We start from the raw sequence: 21,132 nt of genomic DNA on the forward strand, positions 1-21,132 counted from the left end.
CAGAGACAACGATAGACAGCTGCCTCTGATTGAGAACCACACTCGGCCAAACACACAGAAATAGAAAAACGTAGAACACAAAACATAGAATGCCCACCCCAACTCACGCCCTGACCAAACCAAAATAGAGACATAAAAAGGATCTCTAAGGTCAGGGCGTGACAATTTGACATGTACAATTTCACAACTGTGACTTTACTGCATTTTGTAGTCATATTGTGCAACTTTAAATGTACTTACTGTAGTAGGTGTAATGGGTGGGGACTTGGTAGACAATCTCAGCTTGTTCTTTAAATAGATGTTTTTGAGGTTTGGGATATTTTGTGGCCACTTATATCACTCAAGGAATATGTGAGTGCGCATTGTTTTTTGTGTGTGCTGTCAGTCCCTCAAGTAAACAATGCTATTCGATCCACCATCTAGTATTGTCCTCAGAACAAAAGCTTCTGCCAAAAACTTCAATCATGGGTAAAATCATGTAGAACATTAACAACCCCTTTTGCAGAACAAATAATGCAATGTGAAGTAATTCACAGGTGGGTGTGTGTGTGTGTGTGTGTGTGTGGGGCAATGACTGTGGGTTGGTAGTGTAGGCCTACCTATCTCATAACTGGTGCGTGCAGACATTCCGTAATGGCCACGACATTGCCCAACTACTCACCTGATCCTGGGTTGGTTACTTCACTAGACAATGGGCAGCAAGCCAACATGCAGTCTAAAGGTCCACCCCAAACAATTTCAAGATGGAAAATTACATTTTATTCCTCACGAATGAAAAACATTTAAAAACAAATATTTAAAAGTCACTGCCCTAATCCTGAATCTTTCCGGTATTCTTTTGAACACTGTATTAATGAGCAACCCATGTACAGTAAATTAGATGTGTCCATGTGTGTAATAACTGTGTAATAGGATTGTAAAGCAAGTTTTATTTATTTGGTGAAAAGTACAGTATGGGTCAGATATGTTGCAAAGCTTTTGGGTATATGTTTTCCATTCCTGTGTGGTTAAAAAATGCGCTATGGGTTAGGCAGCCCCCTATGTCTATTTTTGCTTTTCTAGTTTTATGTAGTTTATAGGGCTAGTGTCTGTTTTTCAAAAACCACTGACCCATATGTTTTGAGTTAGACAATGGGAGTGAATTACACGGTGTCTAAATAACCCGTCTGTGATGACTCTGTGCTTTTGTTCACCCTTTACTTTACTTTGTTCACCCTGTCAATGACAAATATGTGATGCAGACTTACCACCAATAAAATTATACATTCTCAGTCAAAATAAAGGACACTAGATTGATTACATTATTCATCTGAATTAACCCTTTCTGCCATATAATCAGCCAACGGACAACGTGGTCTGAACTGCGGTAGCCAATCGCGTCTAAGCACCTGAGCAATGCGCCCGCCCAGCTGTCAATTTTGACACATGAGGAGGCGGCGCCATACAGTGGGCGGCATCCCCTCCGTCAATGTAGCAATCTGGTAGTTACACACACGGGTCAAACAGGGGCTGCCACTGGGAGTCGACATCCTCAACAGTCATTTCTTCAGTGTAGAAAGCTGTAACGCATCGAAGCTTGGCAAAAGCGATTTTAGAAAATTATGTGCTACGCCTACATTTTTTTCCGGTGATGGAGGGAATAGAGCAGAGATAATTGAACAGCATGTAGCTATTTTATTTTTTCCTCACTCATATCGGATTAGAATCTGGGGTTACCTAATCTCTGTTAATCTGAACTAAATCTATCTAATTGTGGTAGAAAACTACACTCCCGCTGTTCTGGTGCACCGCCAGAGACCTTTGCGCATCAGTGGGTCTTTTTGGACACCGTGCCGCCAAAAGGAGATTATCAACTGATTCTCCTAGACTGATCATAAGGACATTAAGAGAGTATATCTGTGTAACGGATGTGAAATGGCTAGCTAGTTAGCGGGTACGCGCTACTAGCATTTCAATCAGTTACGTCACTTGCTCTGAGACTTAAGTAGGGTTTCCCCTTGCTCTGCAAGGGCCGCGGCTTTTGTGGAGCGATGGGTAACGACCGTGCTTCGTGGGCAACCGTTGTTGATGTGTGCAGAGGGTCCCTGGTTCGCGCCCGTGTCGGGGCGAGGGGACGGTTTAAAGTTATACTGTTACATTGGTGCCGTGACCCGGATCACTGGTTGCTGCGGAAAAGGAGGAGGTTGAAAGGGGGGTGAGTGTAACGGATGTGAAATGGCTAGCTAGTTAGCGGGTACGCGCTAGTAGCATTTCAATCAGTTACGTCACTTGCTCTGAAACCAATATGTAGTGTTGCCCCTTGCTCTGCAAGGGCCGTGGCCTTTGTGGAGCGATGGGTAACGATGCTTCGTGGGCGACCGTTGTTGATGTGTGCAGAGGGTCCCTGGTTCGCGCCCGTGTCGGGGCGAGGGGACGCCGTAAAGTTTTACTGTTACATTGATGCTGTTGACCCGGATCACTGGTTGCTGCGGAAAAGGAGGAGGTTGAAAGGGGGGTGAGTGTAACGGATGTGAAATGGCTAGCTAGTTAGCGGGTACGCGCTACTAGCATTTCAATCAGTTACGTCACTTGCTCTGAGACTTAAGTAGGGTTTCCCCTTGCTCTGCAAGGGCCGCGGCTTTTGTGGAGCGATGGGTAACGACCGTGCTTCGTGGGCAACCGTTGTTGATGTGTGCAGAGGGTCCCTGGTTCGCGCCCGTGTCGGGGCGAGGGGACGGTTTAAAGTTATACTGTTACATCTGCACCAAATTCTCTTAAGAGTGAAAGTTAGGCTAATTGGAATCTGGAGACCAAATGTCGCATTAAAACGCGCAGCAGCCGATTTTCCAGAGAATAAGAACATTATGCATATTTTTCATGTTGCAACATTTTCACGTTGCAACAACATACCGCTTTATGATGGGGTTGATATGATGTGAGAGAGTTCGGGCCGGGGTGTTCTAAAGCATGTTCTGGGAGTAATGTGCGCGCCATCCAATGGCAGCATCTATTCCACACGACAGCGTCAGCGCGTCATCAGTTCACATTTACGAAACGAGTTTTATTAAATGAGGACATGTGAGGGGATCTGAGAGTAAGAAAAGGAGATTGGAGATAGACTACATGTGAGAAATACTAGAGGCGAGCTAGACGTGTGATAAAATGATTTATCAAGTGGACAAGAACAGACTTATGCTGGACTGTGCAATGTCTGGAAGTGTGTCGCTTTTTTAAAAAGACACATGCGACCCGATTTAAAAAAAGTATCATTGCAATTGAATTCGGAATCGTTTGTGTGTGACTGTGAATGGACTTGCATTTGCCAGCCTATTCCGTGAAGACTGGAATATTTAATAATTTACGATAATCACACATCGTCGCTTGTCTGTGCTGTCTGCACAATCCTGTTGATTTAAAATTATTCTTGTCTATGTTTTGTCGGATTCTTTCGACGGCTCTCTTCATCTCCATTCTCGTTATATGAGGTATCATCTGTTGCTGCAGCCGGATTAACTGACATTGTCATGCATTTGGATTGACTCTAGCTGCTGGAGATGTAGGCAATTCATAATTCCCCCAATTGAACATGTTTTATTTCAGGTAAAATGGGAGAACGATTATTGTTACTATTATTGCTACTCTTATCGTTACATGCGGGTCGGTGATAGCCTACTGCAGACGAGCCATTCAAAATCATCCATCTCCACAGCAGCCGGCTTCTCTGAGATTTTATCGTTACTTTATTGAATCAGACTGTAATATCAACGTCACGAGACGGATTTCGGCTTGAAGTAGGCCTAGTATTGGAGACAATACGGGAATTGTGGAGGTATTGTATTTCTTTCTAACCCGGTTATTCCTTCACAACTGAGGATAAATGTTGATGATGGAGGACGACGAATTGGCTCATCAGGTTGATATCGATTCGGATTTCGAGCCGCAAAGCCGGCCTCGCTCGTGCACTTGGCCACTGCCTTGTCCGGAGGATTTCCCCGAAGTACAGGAGGTCAATGGGGGTCTTCCACTGACCACCATCAAGGTGGAACCAGATGACAATCTAGCCGTTTCAGCTTGCAGAGCGGGGAGAATGGGTGGCACTCCGACGGAGCTGAAGCATCCAGCAGTCGCCCCGGCTCCCATCCGGGCGACGCACCCATGCTTGGCCAGCGCGGCTCTTGATGTGACTGGACAATCGCGCAAAGCCAAATCCTCGCGGCGGAACGCATGGGGTAACCAGTCGTACGCGGACCTTATCACACGAGCCATTGAAAGCACCCCTGAAAAAAGACTCACGCTTTCACAGGTCTATGATTGGATGGTCCGCTATGTTCCCTATTTCAAGGATAAGGGCGACAGTAATAGTTCAGCTGGATGGAAGGTAAGCGCATATCTTACACTTTTCCTAATATAAAATACTTTATGTCGATATTAAACACACCAGAAGTCTCAGTCAAGACAACATTGGGTAGGCTATTCCTGGGCTAGAGGCTACATTATTGCACACATAGTGTATATTACATTGCCACATGTCACACTTTAGGGTCGTTACGCATGAATGGTGCCATGTAATTATCCCTCTCGTCAATGCCACTGATCAGTAAATTACTGTAGCCTACCATTGACAGCAACATGGAATGGAGCTGGGTAGAGGTTGTAAAAGCAGTGTGCATACCTTCATAATTCCATCTTTGGTTTGGCTACATGTATACAGTAAATTAGTAACCGCCCCCATTCCACAGCCTATGATCATGAAAATGCACACATGGCATGCATTTTTATATTGGTTCCTTTGGTTTCTCTCCTCTCTCTCTCTCTCTCCTTTTTTTTCTCTCTCACACTATCTCCATGTGTGTGAGACAGAGAAATAGGCCCCAGACAGAGGCATATAGCCAATAAAAATACACACCTACTGTACACTCTCTTTTTATTAAGGTGTCACTTGAGAGACACTTGTAGTTGTAGCTGGTCAGCTGTCAATAGTGTAAATACCCACTGGGCACTTGGTTGAATCAATGTTGTTTCCACGTCATTTCAATTAAATTACATAGAACCAACATGGCATAGATGTTGAATTGACGTCTGTGCTCAGGGGGTAGGCTATTCAAAAGGGGCTTATCCGCAGACACGCACTCGCACACACAGACTACCACCTGTCTCGCCAGCAGCCTAGAGCAGCCTCTCCTGGATGTCTGCCCATTTTACTGTATCAGCCTCATTATTATACCGTCTCACTCCTATCGCTGTTGTTCATTAACACAAGCTAATGTTAAGAACATAAAATCCCAAAGTAACAAGGAAAGTTAGAGGCACAAGTGTGGCTGTTGATATTGAGCCTCTCAGAGAGGAGACCTTGAGGGCCAGACATGATGAGGTCACAGGTGGGAGCGTTTATAAACCCACACCACATGACTTGTCCAGGTAGAAGAACCCTTTATGGTTCCAGATAGAACGTTTTCACCCAACGAAGAACACTTTTGGAATCCTTTCTTTCATAGACACAAGGTTCCAAAGAAACATTTTTGTATGAAAAAGGTTCCAAAATGTTCCATGTAGAACCCTCGTCCCTGCAGATCAGAAGAACCCTTTTAGAACCTTTGTGAAATTCACAGCAGTTTGAACCGTTGTCGCGCATGCAGTGGAATTGACTGTAGTATCCCCTCCCCTCTCCGCTGTCAGTCATTCCTGTTGGTTCCCTCCTAAGAGGCTGTTTTGAAAGCTACTGTCATCGTCTCTTTTTCTGTCTGTGTGATCGTATCAAATCAAATTTGATTGGTCGTGCACACATATTTTGCAGGTGCAGCCAAATGCTTGTGTTTCCAACTCCAACAGTGAAGTAATACCTAACAATCCCCCAAAAATACATACAAATCCAACAAAAGAAGAAATATCAGGACGAGCAATGTCAGAGTCCGGAATATACACTGAGTTTACAAAACATTAAGAACACCTGCTCTTTCCATGACATAGACAGACCAGGTGAATACAGGTGAAAGCTATGATCCCTTATTGATGTCACCTGTAGATTAAGGGGAGAAGACAGGTTAAAGAAGGATTTTTAAGCCTTGAGACAATTGAGACATGGATTGTGTATGTGTGCCATTCAGAGGGTGAATGGGCAAGACAAAATATTTAAGTGCATTTGAACGGGGTATGGTAGTAGTTATGGTTCCACCGAGTGTGTCAAGAACTGCAATGCTGCTGGGTTTTTCACACTCAACAGTTTCCTGTGTGTATCAAGAATGATCCACCACCCAAATAACATCCAGCCAACTTCATACAACTGTGGGAAGCATTGGAGTCAACATGGGCCAGCATCCCTGTGGAACACTTTCGACACCTTGTAGAGTCCGTGCCCTGACGAATTGAGGCTGTTCTGAGGGCAAAAAAAAGGGTGCAATCAATATTGAGAAGGTGTTCCTAACGTTTTGTACACTCAGTGTATATGTATATGATGGCGTGTATAGACGTATTATTATTCAATTTTTTAACCTTTATTTAACTAGGCAGATCGGTTAAGAACAAATTCTTACTTTCAATGACTAGTCAAACGCTCTAACCACTAGACTACCTGCCGCCCCATTATGGACAGTATATGAATAGAACATGTGTATACAGTATATACATAAAAACACATCCACTGTACATGTAGGCTATGTTGTGGTGGTTTTACCCTCACAATTTAACGGTGAGATCCTTCAAAACATATGAGAAAATCATCCGGGCCAGTTTGATTGCTCACTACTTATTGTGAATAGACATGGTTAGGTCAGGGTATCACAAGGGGCATGTTAAGCAGGGCACAACGTCGTGGAGCGTTCAGATCTTACGTAGAACAAACATGCCTCTCTGACATGTAGACTCAGCAATAATGTGGGCTCTATTCATGACATTGCAATGTTCAACAAAGCTAGCCTTGAACACGACCCCGAAAAGCAGCTTCGAAAGGACCACAGCCAGTAATCAACACCAGAACACGTAGACGGAGGATTCAGAACTACACTAATACCACCCCATAAAAGAGTGAAAATCACACGTCAGTTCATCACCTACCTGGTATTTCATACTTGGCAAGTGTCAGTTTAGTCTTTCACAACCAGGCTCATAGTAATGAACCAACACTTTATTGGTGTACATGTGAGAAATGCTTGGAGGCCTGGGGTTTTAAGTGTTTCTTTTCCATTTAAACGCGACTTTTGTCTTTATGACCTGTATGTCTCTCTATGTGGAGTTCGGTCGTCTTCACATAAACACCTGTTGTAGGCTGGTTCTAAAAGAGACCGTGGGTGTGTCCCAAATGGCGCCCAATCCCATAAGGGCCCTGGTCAAAAGTAGTGCACTATATAGGGAGTAGGGTGCACTTAGGCAGTCACGAGTTGAGGAGTGTGTTGAGTGCAGTCCTTTAGTCTGCTTAGCCTTAATCGCCGAGCGCCTGGCTGACTCTTAACTCTTAAATCCAGGCCATTTAAGTGAGCACTGGTAAGGTGTGTCTGCAGGTGGCTTAGCCCGTGTTATCCCTGCCCTGTACCTCGACGGCAGTGGCACCGCTAACAGACGCTAACCATGCTAACAGACTCTTTATTTTTTATTTTTTATTATGAACACAACAAATACAAAAAAAACGGAAATATACAAACAAGAGTACATAAACCTAACAGACAGGGTTATTAGATATCAAGATTCATTTTCAATTTGTTGAATACTTTTATGGTGCGTATTGCTTTTTTGTTTTTACATTTACTGATCATTTCAAAATAATATTTCAATTCTATCTTAAATAATGTGAAGAGGGGTTTGTTCTCTGCCCACTTCATTTTATGGACAAAGAATCTTCCATGAAATATAAACAAATGAACAATGACAGTTAAATCAGGGTCCATATCATTTGGATCAAAATAAAAAATAATATCAGAATCTTTCAAATTAACATTAATAGTTGTTTATTTTCAAATAAAATCTTCTAACATAAGAACAGTACCAAAATAAATGGTCAAGAGTCTCTGGGTCACAACAACAAAATACGCATTTGTTATCAATAGCTATTTTAAACCTGCGTATAATAAAGGTCTTTACAGGGTAGCTTCTATGAATGAGATTGTATGATACTTCTTTCACCTTATTAGATATACAATATTTACCAGATAACAACGAAACTTTGTTCCAGCTCACTTGTCCTAGGGCTGCATTCCAGTACATTTTAGCAGAGGGAATAGTAACATATTGACATAGCTAACAGACTCTAACCGCTAAGCGACAGCCAAGCTTTATCTTTAGCACTAGTGTCACCCAGTCAGCGAGACCGACAGTTACGAAACGGGCAAATTAGGGGGTTTGACTCCCTGGAAGATTGAGGAAGTCTGACAACCAGGGTTGTTATGAACCCAGGTTTATTATGAACGGCGAGAGGCGCGGTCCATCCCAGGTAATGAAGGTGTTTAGGAAAGTTGTTTTAAAGCAAGGCGTAATTGCAGTAATAGCCCTGGCCTGGTTTCATTGAGAGACGTGGTAGGTAATGAAAACATACACTTAGAGGAAGCACTCGCATACTCAGGCCTGAGACAGTGGTTAATGCGACACAACCCCATCGTCCGCACAGCAGCCGTTTGTATGCAATAAAAACGTATGGTATAGTCAATAATCACTTTAAATGATGGACTGTGCAGGGGTTTAACGTCCAGTTGTTGGCCAACTGCTTTGATGCAAATACTGTCGCAGACTCGCAGCACAGTCCAAATTATGAGTCAGTTGTTTGTAGACGCTATCACCCCTCCCCGTACACATTCGCATACTTACACAATCATATCAGGCTCCCTAATTATTCGTAATGTGCGTGCGAGTGTGTGTGAGAGTTGGATAAGATTGCTTGCATCATACGCTGCATTCCCATTTCAATCAATAGGCGAAAGCATTTGATGTGTGGAGCAAGTTTGTTATTTGTTTTGTTTTTGCGGGAGAAGGAGAAAAAGATAAAAGACAAAAATATTGGTAAGCCGCTGATGAAATGAAATGAAATAGTATGGTTTGCGGAGGAGGATGAGAGGGGGAGGGGTCGGCTAAACGGAGAGGCACAGGCAGGCGGCTATTAAGAGAGGTCTGTCTGTAGGTAGTAGTTCTAATCTGGTCCAAAAGCAGGTAGTCTTTTAAGCTTCCAGTTCCTCTCTCTCTCTTGGTCTGGAATGGACACTGGATTCCCTCTTGGTCCTAGACAGTACTGCCAACAACCAACTGTTGACTATAAATACCTGCTCCTCTGACTTCTAGGAAGGCTGGAATCTGAGGCCCTGGCCTGAACCTAATCATCTCCTTCGAGGAGGCTACTGTAGTGCATGGGCTTTGTGGTGCTTTGTGGTGTTGGCCACGCACACACGTGTACGCAAACACACACAGGCATAGAAACGAACACACGCGCGGGCACGTATGAGGGCAAGCACACGCAGGACATACGCACACATGATGCTGAGAACACACAACAAAGGGTCAACAGTGAGTGGTGGTGGTGTGTCTTTGTGGGGGATACTGCAGGGGGAGGGGTTGTCTCATTCTATAGACGTGTGTGTTTGGCCCCTCTGATTTGTGTGACAGCGTGTCACTGCAGAGAATGGTGCGCAGCCTTGCCGCTGACTTCCTGATGTCTATAACGGTGTGTTTTAACGGTGCTTGTTTGTGTAATGCCTGCAGGGGCTACTAACTTCATTTAGTTCAAGGAGGTTCAAGGGAGTGTGTGTGTGTGTGTGTGTGTGTGTGTGTGTGTGTGTGTGTGTGTGTGTGTGTGGGGGGGGGGGGGGGGTCTCTGAATGGGTGTTGTTCTATGTGCTACTTAGTGTGTGTGTGTGTGTGTGTGTGTGTGTGTGTGTGTGTGTGTGTGTGTGTGTGTGTGTGTGTGTGTGTGTGTGTGTGTGTGTGTGTGTGTGTGTGTGTAAGCTGCAGGCAGTCAGATGCCAAGGGATTGCGAGGCAGGTCGGAGCGGGTGCGTCAGTCAGACGCTCTAATCTGAAGTGACCAGACTGTTATTTATAATGTGTCTTTAGGTAACGGGCGGACCAAGAGGGCATAGGGTCAACCGCTAGCTAGCTGCTTGACAGAAATCAGCCAAATCAGAGAGAGTGGAGAGAAGAAAAGGGGGAAATAGAAAGAGACAGGAGGAGAGGGAGAGGGAGAGGGGGAGGAGAAGAGGGAGAGTGAAGACATCTGATTGAGTTTGGGCTGTTTGTTTGACATTTTGGAATGACAGGGTTGTATTCATTAGGCATCAAATTAACGAAAATGACTGAAACAGGGAGGGACTCATTTTAGGTTTCTGTTGCAAAACGTAGAACATTTTCCGTTGCCTGCCCTAATGAACACGACCCTGATGTCCGCTGACGATCACACAATCACATTACAGTGTTACGATGCAGTCATCACTCTTATAGGGGCTAAAGTCAATTGGATAATATCTGTTGAGTTATTGATTTCTACAAACGTGACACTGACATGTGTGCCAACGTCTGTGGAGAGATGTACAGACACTCATAGTGCTGTCAGTACACACAGGCCACAGGGAAATAAGAGGGATATGGCTGTCTCTGTGTGTGAGAGGGTATGTCTATGACTTTGTGTGTAAAGGTTTAGCACGGAAAGGAGACTGATAACTCTTGATCGTGTGTGTGAGTTTGTGCGTGAGTGTGTGTGCGCGTGAGTGTGTGTGTTTGTGTGTGTGCGTCCGTGTTGCGGGTGGGTAGTCTGAGGGTGCAAGACTGGAAACCATCCTAGACTTCAGTTGATTCATATTTTATCCTCTCTTTTGGCTCAGGGGATTCGGGTAATTTGAGAGAGACACAGAGAGTGACGCACACAATGAGAGCACAGATGATACAAGCTGGATAGATTTATGATGTCTGATTATGAACACCTTATACAGTATCTCTCTCTTGGCACACACTCTCTGTTATGTACATGCATGCACACACCAGCCAGGTCACTCCAGATCCAAGACGATATTTGACATTCGTCCAGGTCCCCATGACGTCGGGAGATGCTTTCAAAACCATCCACTAGGGGCAATGGTGAGCGCTATTACCATCAAGTAGGCTTGCGACTTGCTAGCGAGCACCGAGGGTCGCGTGTTTAATCACAGTACTAGGCACTAGGGTTGGGGAATATTTTGGGGAATATTCAGAGGTGGAAACTTTCCATGGGAATTAACGGGAATATATGGGAATTAACGGGAATATATGGGAATTAACAGAAATATATGCAAATTAATATTAATACCATTTAAATGTAGATGTTTTTTGCATTGGATATATTTACCATATCATATGGAGACAGAAACATAAACATTTTACCTTATCATAAGTAGACATAATTGTAAATGATGAAATCCTTCCAATAGAAATAAAAACAATTTTTTAATTACGAATTGAACTTTAATTAAATGAGTTGATTCTTCACATGGGATGATTTCACTGAACAACAAAAGGGAATATTGAATGATCCCCAATGACCCATCGCATCTCCCAAAAACGTTTTCAACATATATCTGTAAAATGATAGTCTAGAAACTAAAGCTTTGGTTGTCTTCTTCTCAGGCTTCCATGTCTTCTCCCTGGACCTTCTCAATGTCCACCTCTTGAACATCAGACTCTGAGGCCTCATCTTCACTGTTACTTTCCAACCTTGTTGAGGATGGCTCTTTGTCAGGCTTAAAAAGCCTCAAATTTTCCCTGATGGGCACCAATTTTTCAACCCTTGTATTGGTCAGCCTGTTGTGTGCTTTGGTGTGTGTGTTCACAAACAAGGACCAGTTGCGCTCTGAGGCGGCTGATGTTGGTGGGATTTGGAGGATGATGGAGGCAACAGGGGAAAGAGCCTCAGATCCATAAAGTCCCTTCCACCAGGTGGCTGATGAGATATTGGCACAACTGCCATATTGCATCTCCATCCCAAAGCCCTTGCATGGAAGTGTACTTCACCAGACTGCCAAGAACCTTGCCCTCATCCAGGCCAAGGTGGCGAGACACGGTAGTGATGACACCATAGGCCTTGTTGACCTCTGTACCAGACAGGATGCTCTTGCCAGCATACGTGGTGTCCAACATGTACGCTGCGGCGTGTATGGGATTCAGTCGTCACGCTTTTTGATGTATTTCAGAACTGCCGTTTCCTCTGCTTGGAGCAACAGCGAAGTGGGCAGGGCAGTACGGATTTCTTCTCTTACATCTGCAAGCAGAGTCTGAACATCAGACAGGATGGAATTGCCTCCTTCAATCCGTGCAATGGCTACTGTTATAGGTTTCAGGAGTTTCAGGCTGCTTACCACTCTCTCCCAAAATACTTCATCCAGGAGGATCCTCTTGATGGGGCTGTCCATATCGGCAGACTGATATGGTCATTTCTTGGAGAGTCTCCTTCCTCTCCAGGAGACTGTCAAACATGATGACAACACCACCCCAATGGGTGTTGCTGGGCAGCTTCAATGTGGTGCTCTTATTCTTCTAATTTTGCTTGGTGAGGTAGATTGCTGCTATAACTTGATGACCCTCCACATACCTAACCATTTCCTTGACTCTCTTGTAGAGTGTATCCATTGTTTTCAGTGCCATGATGTCCTTGAGGAGCAGATTCAATGCATGAGCAACACAGCCAATGGGTGTGATGTGAGGGTAGGACCAAGCAGCCTTCATGTTCGCAGCATTGTCTGTCATCAGTGCAAATATATTCTGTGGTCCAAGGTCATTGATGACTGCCTTCAGCTCATCTGCAATGTAGAGACCGGTGTGTCTGTTGACCCATGTGTCTGTGCTCTTGTAGAATAGTGGTTGAGGGGTGGAGATGATGTAGTTAATTATTCCTTGCCCACAAACATTCGACCACCCATCAGAGATGATTGCAATACAGTCTGTTTTCTCTATGATTTGCTTGACCTTCACTTGAACTCTGTTGAACTCTGCATCCAGCAAATGAGTAGATAAAGCATGTCTGGTTGGAGGGGTGTATGCTGGGCAAAGAACATTTAGAAATCTCTTCCAATACACATTGCCTGTGAGCATCAGAGGTGAACCAGTTGCACACACAGTTCGAGCAAGACAGTCATCAGCATTTCTCTGACTACGTTCCTCCATTGAGTCAACAAAACTTCTGTTTCCAGGAGGACCATGAGCTGTTGCTATTAATAAGGTGTCTGATTCATAATTTTCACCTCGAATAGAAGTAGAGGGACTTTTGTCAGAGGTTGCTTGTTGTGAGCGCTGAGGGAACTTTATGCACTTGGCCAGACGATTCTGCATCTTTGTTGCATTCTTCACATATGATTTGCCACAGTATATGCAAATGTACACAGCTTTTCCTTCTACATTAGCTGCAGTGAAATGTCTCCACACATCAGATAGTGCACGTGGCATTTTCCTGTAAATATTTTTTTTAAATGAGTAAAAAAAAATATATACTATTCCATGTACAGATAAATAGTTAAGCAGTTAGATTAAACAACTCCTTTGTAAGATACATGTTTTAAAATGAAACATGTATGGAAACAGGTGGATTAACACTCCTCAGTTAGCAGGATCAAGCAAGCTAAAACCCACATGGTAGCAAACACTAACTATTAGAAATTGTAGAAAAAAGTTAGAAATTATTTAAACACACTTTGCTGTAGGCTACTATTTACTAGTTAACAAAACATAATGTATGTCAAATAAAATATATTCACCCCACCCAGTATTGTAATCAAAACTTACCAGAAAGCATGTAGTCCTTGGCTCAGACAGTATAGTAGTGTGGGCTCAATAGCATCTCATTAGTGTGCAAGATCTTGAGAATCAGCTGTACATGTGATGGAGAGTGCACTGCACATGTGATGGAAGAATGCACTGTGCATGCAGAGGGTTGCAATTCCTTTGAATTGGGGATAGTTTATCCAAAATATGCCACAAGACCTAGAATTGCTTTATGTGTATCCCACCAAAAAAAGGTTAACTGTTATAAGCTAACCTTTGTTATGAATTTAAAAAAAATCTGGAAATTTCCCAGAAAGTTTCCGACCCTTTGCAACCCTACTAGGCACTAATTTTTAATTCTATCCCAAACCTTAACTATTCCGAATTAATGCCCCCCCCCAAATTCTCCCTAATTTGTGATATCTTCTTAGTAGTTACGGTCTTATCCCATCTCTGCAACTGTCGTACGGACTCAGGAAAGGCGAGGGTCGAGAGCCGTGCGTCCTCAAAAACACTACCATGCCAAACCGCACTGCTTCTTGACACAATGCTCGCTTAACCCGGAAGCCAACCGCACCAATGTGTCGGAGGAAACACCATACACCTGGCCACTGTGTCAGCGTACATGCGCCAAACCCTCCTCTAACCCGAACGACACTCGGCCAATTGTGCCCCGCATCATGGGTCTCCCGGTCGCAGGCGGCTGCGACAGAGCCCAGTATCGAACCAGGATCTGTAGTGACGTAGCTAGCACTGCGATGCAGTGCCTTAGACCGCTGCGCCACGTGGGAGGCCCCTTAATGCCTAAAATGAACCATTGAAATTTGACGTTTATCCCCCCCGGACAAACGTTGAATATTGAAGACAAACTGTGTCACAAACACACACACAGTTCTAAGTGAAGTGATGGAATGTACATGCAAATTACCAAAGGATTCAAATTCACAAAATGCCAAACAGGCATTAATGTGAAAAACAATAGTGTTCTCCCTTTGAAATTACACAATTATATTCCCAATGTCTCTATCTGTCTCTATCTCGCAGATAACCACACTTATAATACCACACTGTCTGTCTTTATTGACCAATTTCAATATGTTCTCTTGTTCCTTCTCTATGTCTCCCCTCAAGTTTATCCTAGCACGGTCCAATTCAGGTTAAATATCTTACTCGTTAGGAGTCTCCTGCCTCTGCCAGTTACCCAGAGTGCTATAAGCAGCATGCGTTTCCTTACAGCCATCCGCTCTCCAGCTGTATCATTCGAAATATGTTGGAAATGGCACTCTATTCCCTTTCTAGTGCACTACTTTTGACCAGGTCCCATAGAGCTCTGATCAAAAGTAGTACACTATGTAGGGCATATGATGCCATTTGGGACACAACCCTAGTTACTCACTTGGAGGGTTTCCATGTTGAGACTTACCACACTAAACCCCCTTTTCTCTAGTTTTCTCAGGCAGAGGTTTGTAAAGGCAGTGTTGTGAGTGAGGCTAGGTCTTTAGGACGTGGACTCTGCTCATTTGAAAATAAATACAAAATATGGCGAAGTGGATCGTCATTCCTGCAGCATCGCATCATCACCCTCTGACTGGGCTGGCTCCTATCATGCATGCGTACATGTGCGCAAACACACACGCTATCCCTGTGCCTTGGAGCACCACCCATGGAAGAACACTGTGTTCTTGGTGCTGAGGCCCGTGGGGTGGGGTGGGGGTATGATGAGAGGGAAAAGTATTGTAGATGTGGTAGTTTTTTTTTGTTTTGAAACTTGCTGGACTTGCGGCGGATTGGCTCTTTGGGGAGGTGTGTCATTGTTTGGTAAGAGTCAAATGCTTTTGGTGATGCCTTTTACAGCTTGGGACTTGGTGTGCCGAGGCACTTTACGAGTTTGGAACGTCCACAGTCAAGGGAAGGGAGGGAGGATGGGGGGGGGGTTTCTGTTCTCAGCATTGGGCCAATGTTGGATCCTCTGAGAAGCACATCTTTTTCTACATTTCTCTCTCTACCCTGCCAGGTTTGGATGGGGGGGGTGCCAAAGGGAGAAGGAGGGGGAGCGGATGGGGAAGTAAAGAGGGAAGAGGGGGAGGCCTGCTTTTGTGTTGCTCTCTCTATACATCATGATCCAACCATCCAGCTAACTGACTGGGTGCACAATGAGTTATAGGCAGGCATCCGCAACTAGGCCTATATTCCAACGAAAACAACAAGTAAAAAGGAGACACTGAGAGCGCTAGTCCTTTCGGTGGTATTGTATTGTGCCCAATAAAAGCTGGATGTGGATGTGGTCAGTCCCCGTGGTTAAGGCTCTATTTTCATCCAAAACCAAATATTTATCCTTCCACTTGGCTTGTGTTCACTCACCAAAAGGCTTTGTTTTGGAGGATTTGGTGAATGTAGATGTGTGTGTGTGTGTGTGTGTGTGTGTGTGTGTGTGTGTGTGTGTGTGTGTGTGTGTGTGTGTGTGTGTGTACGCGAATATGAAGGTGGTAAGACAACTTGTTGCACTGATATACAGAGTCCTGTCTAATTGACTTTTTTGCAGTTTATTTGTGGTTATAGTTCCATTGTATGTGGTTCAGAAAATGTATGTACATTGGGAGTTGTCTTGTTTGTCTGTAGGAGATGAGTCTCCGTGGGAGTGACTCAAATATTAGCAACGATGTCCTTCAAGTCGATTTCAAGCTCCACATCAAGCTCTCTTCTGCTGAATTCAATTCAAATTGTATTTGTCACGTGCGCAGAATACAACTGGTGTAGACTTTACCGTGAAATGCTTACGTACGAGCCCTTTTACTTGCGCGTGGGTTGGTTTGGGAGCTATTCATTTGGATAGGTACATATCCGTTCCCGTTCTTTCTTGAACATGAAAAACAATACATTTTATTTGTAGAGCCCGTGTCATTACATGGATAAATCACAAAGGTTCATGCAGCAGCTGATAACATATTGCTATTGTGTTCCATGAAAGGTTGTCGGTGCTTGGGAGTAACTTGGTCTGTCTATGATTGAGTCGGGGAGCTTGAGTCTGTGGATACATGTGTGGCTCTGTACATGCGTGTCTGTTTGGGTGAATGTCAATGTGTTTTATGCAGTGGGTGGCTGGTGAAGGGAGGATGGCTCTTAATAATTGCTGGAACTGCACAAATGGAATGGCAGCAAACACATAGAAACCATGTGTTTGATATCTTTCCACTCGTTCCGCTCCAGCCATTACCACGAGCCCGTCCTCCCCAATTAAGGTGCAACCAACCTCCTGTGGTATTATGTGTGCACATACTGTATACCTCTGTGTGTGTGCGCTTACATGCATGTGTCTGTGCTCACTCGTGTGTGTCTGTGTGTGTGTGTGTGTGTGTGTGTGTGTGTGTGTGTGTGTGTGTGTGTGTGTGTGTGTGTGTGTGTGTGTGTGTGTGTGTGTGTGTGTGTGTGTGTGTGTGTGTGTGTGTGTGTGTGAGAGAGTGCGTCTGCGCGGCTGATGAACTCAGTGGGAGTTTAGTTCCCGGGGGAACGGCTTCTCATTAATAATTCAGACGAGGCTCATTATCAAGGCAGTGCAGATTTCTCCCTGATTTCACCTTAATTGCAGGCAGCCTGCTCCACTCAGGCAAGGCAGCAGGCCCACTGTGTGCAGACTCCTAGCACAGCCCTCATATTCACTCTGCCTTCAGTAAACCTGGGTTTAAATACTTTGAAATCGTTCAAATACGTATAGCGTTTGAGCTAGTCTGTCTGGAGTGCCAGATGGGCGATGTTTGGGGTTTTGCCATTTTGCTACTATTCCATTGGTGCCATTGTGTCAAGGCAAGCTCAATCAAGCCCAGCTAAAGTATTTGATATGATTTTGAACCCAGGTTTAACTCTCTGCCTCCAGTATTCACCCCAGCTCTCTCCTGTTCTCCTCCTGCCTTCATACGTCCACAGCAATGTTGCCTTCTGGATTGCACTGTACACCTCCCCTTACTGTGCACGGAATGTCACAAACCTACTATTTACACTTACTTACAGATCAGCTGAGCATTTCTGTATTTCTCTAGCAACGTTTGTGGAATGTCGTGCATTGTCATGATTGATTTAGTGATAAATGCCTACAGTGTGTTGATGTTTAGAATGCCGACACTGTCTTATGTAAGGCGACTCGACCCTGCGAGTTCCATTTAGGCTTTTTCCAGTCTTTATTGTTGTTATGATAAAACTATCTTGATATTCATTGTTACCGTGTGATGAAATGAGGTTTTCTGTACTCACTGATGTACTCACTGATGTACTCACTGATGGTTTTCCGTTCAGTCTTTTGTCCTTCTTTATGACTGTGTGGCGCGGAATCCCCATTGAGAACACAGAATAATGGCCGTGAACACGTCATATTTGCATTTGAATGATCAACCATTTGCTGACATGACGATGGTGTTACTTTATACATTTTTTCAATGTTTTATATTTCTTTCAGAGCCACAAAAAAAAGCGCAGAAATTCTCGGTGGTCATGTTTCAATACTCAAATATTTTGCATTCCCTGTATGCAGCGATTGATGAGGGAGAGAATGGGGAAAGAGGGAGGGAGAGAGAGTGATGAAAGTGGAAGAGCAAGGAGGGGAGAGAGGGAGAGAGTAGAGGCTGGGTGGGTGACACTCCCATCTTTGGCCAGTTTGAGGTGGCGTGTCCCCGTCTGTCCCACCCCTCTCAACCTGCCTGTCAGGCTGTCTGTCAGTGTGTGTGTGTGTGTGTGTGTGTGTGTGTGTGTGTGTGTGTGTGTGTGTGTGTGTGTGTGTGTGTGTGTGTGTGTGTGTGTGTGTGTGTGTGTGTGTGTGTGTGTGTGTGTGTGTATATATATCTGTGCCAGCTATCAGTGTGTGTGTGTGTGTGTGTGTGTGTGTGTGTGTGTGTGTGTGTGTGTGTGTGTGTGTGTGTGTGTGTGTGTGTGTGTGTGTGTGTGTGTGTGTGTGTGTGTGTGTGTGTGTGTGTGTGTGTGTGTGTGTGTATATATCTGGGCCATCTATCAGTGTGTGTGTGTGTGTGTGTGTGTGTGTCTGTATGTGTGCGTGTGTCTGGGCCTTCTATCAGTGTGTGTGTGAGCCGTCTATCAGCTTATCTAAAGTTCCCGCAGCCACGTGGCTCGACAGGTAACCGCTCTAAAGGGGGATGAAGAGGGCTGTATCACAAAGGGAAATGTAGTTACCGCTGACAGAACCTTGACGTATCGTTGTCAGGCGGATATGAGAGTGAGGAGGAGACCAAGGCTGAGAACCGTTACAGTCTGCTTGTTATGCTAATGGTTACTGGCTATTCATGTACACCTGTATGTAGCCCACTTCCGCCCATGCAGTTGATGAATTTGGCTGTTGGTGGTCAGCTGGGTCACTCCAGGTACAAGTTGCCCTCAGAAACAGTTTTATGCACCTGGGGAGAAGTGCACAAATAGGATCTTGGATCGGTATCTAACCCCAACTTCAGCCTATGGTACTACATTGGGGGGCTGTTCACTGGGGGTAGGGGTATAGTTGCAAAAAAAATAAAAATCAAAAAATGTTTCCAAAGTTCACAGATTTTTCCTCTTTGAAGGATTTCTGGAATCGGCAGAGAATTAACTCTTGATGGAATTCTCCAACCTGGAATTCTTTTGAGAGAAAAAAACGAGACATTTTGGGGAATTTTCCAACCCTAGTAGGGACTGTAGCAGCAGGGGTGGTGAGGGAGGTTAGCGGTGGCCAGCAGGGTTTGTGTGTCAGTGGGGAGGATTGTAGGTCAGGACGCGGGGCCCAGTGTTTAGAATTCTGACCGTGTGAGGAGGGCTGAAGAGCCGGCAGATAGACCGGAATGAACCCAGCACGTCTGTCTCCCTCAGTTTCAGTCTCTCTGCATGCGTCTCTCTCTGTGTCTGGCTCGCTCGCTCAAATCAAATCAAATTGTATTAGTCACATGCGCCGAATACAACAGCTGTAGACTTTACAGTGAAATGCTTACTTTCAAGCCCCTAACCAACAATGCAGTTGCAAATATGAATAAGAATAAGAAATAAAAGGAACACGTAATTAAAGAGCAGCAATAAAATAACAATAGTGGGACTATATACAGGGGGTACCGGTACAGAGTCAATGTGCTTGGGCACCGGTTAGTCAAAGTAATTGAAGTAATATGTACATGTAGGTAGAGTTATTAATGTGACAATGCATAGATAATAACAGAGAGTAGCAGCGGCGTAAAAGAGGGGCTGGGGGGGGGGGCAATGAAAATAGTCTGGGTAGCCATTTGATTAGATGTCCAGGAGTCTTATGGCTTGGGGGTAGAAGCTGTTTAGAAACCTCTTGGACTAAGACTTGGCGCTCCAGTACTGCTTGCCGTGCGGTAGCAGAGAGAACAGTCTATGACTAGGGTGGCTGGACTCTTTGACAATTTTTAGGGCCTTCCTATGACACCACCTGGTATAGAGGTCATGGATGGTAGGAAGCTTGGCCCCAGTGATGTACTGGGCCGTTCGCACTACCCTCTGCAGTGCCTTGTGGTTGGAGGCCGAGCAGTTGCCATACCAGGAAGTGATGCAACCAGTCAGGATGCTCTCGATGGTGCAGCTGTAGAACCTTTTGAGGATCTGAGGACCCATGCCAAATATTTTCAGTCTTCTGAGGGGGAATACGTTTTGCCGTACCCTCTTCATGACTGTCTTGGTGTGCTTGGACCATGTTAGTTTGTTGGTGATGTGGACACCAAGGAACTTGAAGCTATCAACCTGCTCTACTACAGCCCCGTCGATGAGAATGGCGGCGTGCTCGGTCCTCCTTTTCCTGTAGTCCACAATCATCTCCTTTGTCTTGATCACGTTGAGGGAGAGGTTGTTGTCCTTGCACCACACGGCCAGGTCTCTGACCTCCTCCCTATAGGCGGTCTCGTCGTTGTCGGTGATCAGGCTGTGTCATCGGCTATCTTAATGACGGTGTTGGAGTCGTGCTTGGCCGTGCAGTCTCTCCTTCTCTCTTTTGTTCTCTCTTTGTGTCTTGGGCTTTTTTCTCTCAGTCTCCATCTCCCTGTGTTTCTCTCTCTAGCTTTTTTCTCCCGCTCTCTCCTTTTGACTCCCTTTCTCTCGTATATTGGGCTTTTCTTCTCTCACACACCCAGTTCCTGTCACTCAATCCCTTCACTCCTCTCCTCTCTTGCTCTATTTCACACTTTCAGTCACTTTCATTCCTCCTCGCAAAAGTACCCCTTTTACCACTCATTTCCCCATCCCTCGCTCATTTATTCCCTCTCCTTTCATCCTCTTTTGATGTCCTGTTTCGTCTCTCCTTCTTTCTCTCCTTCAGTCATTCTTTTATTACTAAAACTAGCGTGATAAACGCCTCTCTTTTCTTCTCTCTTAATGTCGGTCTTAGAGTTGTCTCTGGTCTCTGGCTGTATCCGACTGACATTTCCACAGGGAGTTTGGGGCCTATAGTTGCTATAGTTGCCTGTGACCACAGGTGTATCCA

At 44.7% G+C, this 21,132-nt stretch overlaps 1 protein-coding gene across 1 annotated transcript in view; it reads left to right on the top strand.

Annotated features, from left to right (window-relative positions):
* Window positions 1-2,739: 2,739 nt before the first annotated feature.
* LOC139573909 (forkhead box protein O6-like) overlaps window positions 2,740-21,132 on the top strand; it is a 37,459-nt gene continuing 19,066 nt past the window's right edge. Inside the window, exon 1 of the mRNA XM_071397878.1 lies at window positions 2,740-4,357. Coding sequence (XP_071253979.1) covers window positions 3,857-4,357 — 501 coding nt within the window. The 5' untranslated portion in view covers window positions 2,740-3,856. The remainder of the gene's footprint in view (window positions 4,358-21,132) is intronic.

This window comes from Salvelinus alpinus, chromosome 4 (genome assembly GCF_045679555.1).
Source record: "Salvelinus alpinus chromosome 4, SLU_Salpinus.1, whole genome shotgun sequence".
NCBI lineage: Eukaryota > Metazoa > Chordata > Actinopteri > Salmoniformes > Salmonidae > Salvelinus > Salvelinus alpinus.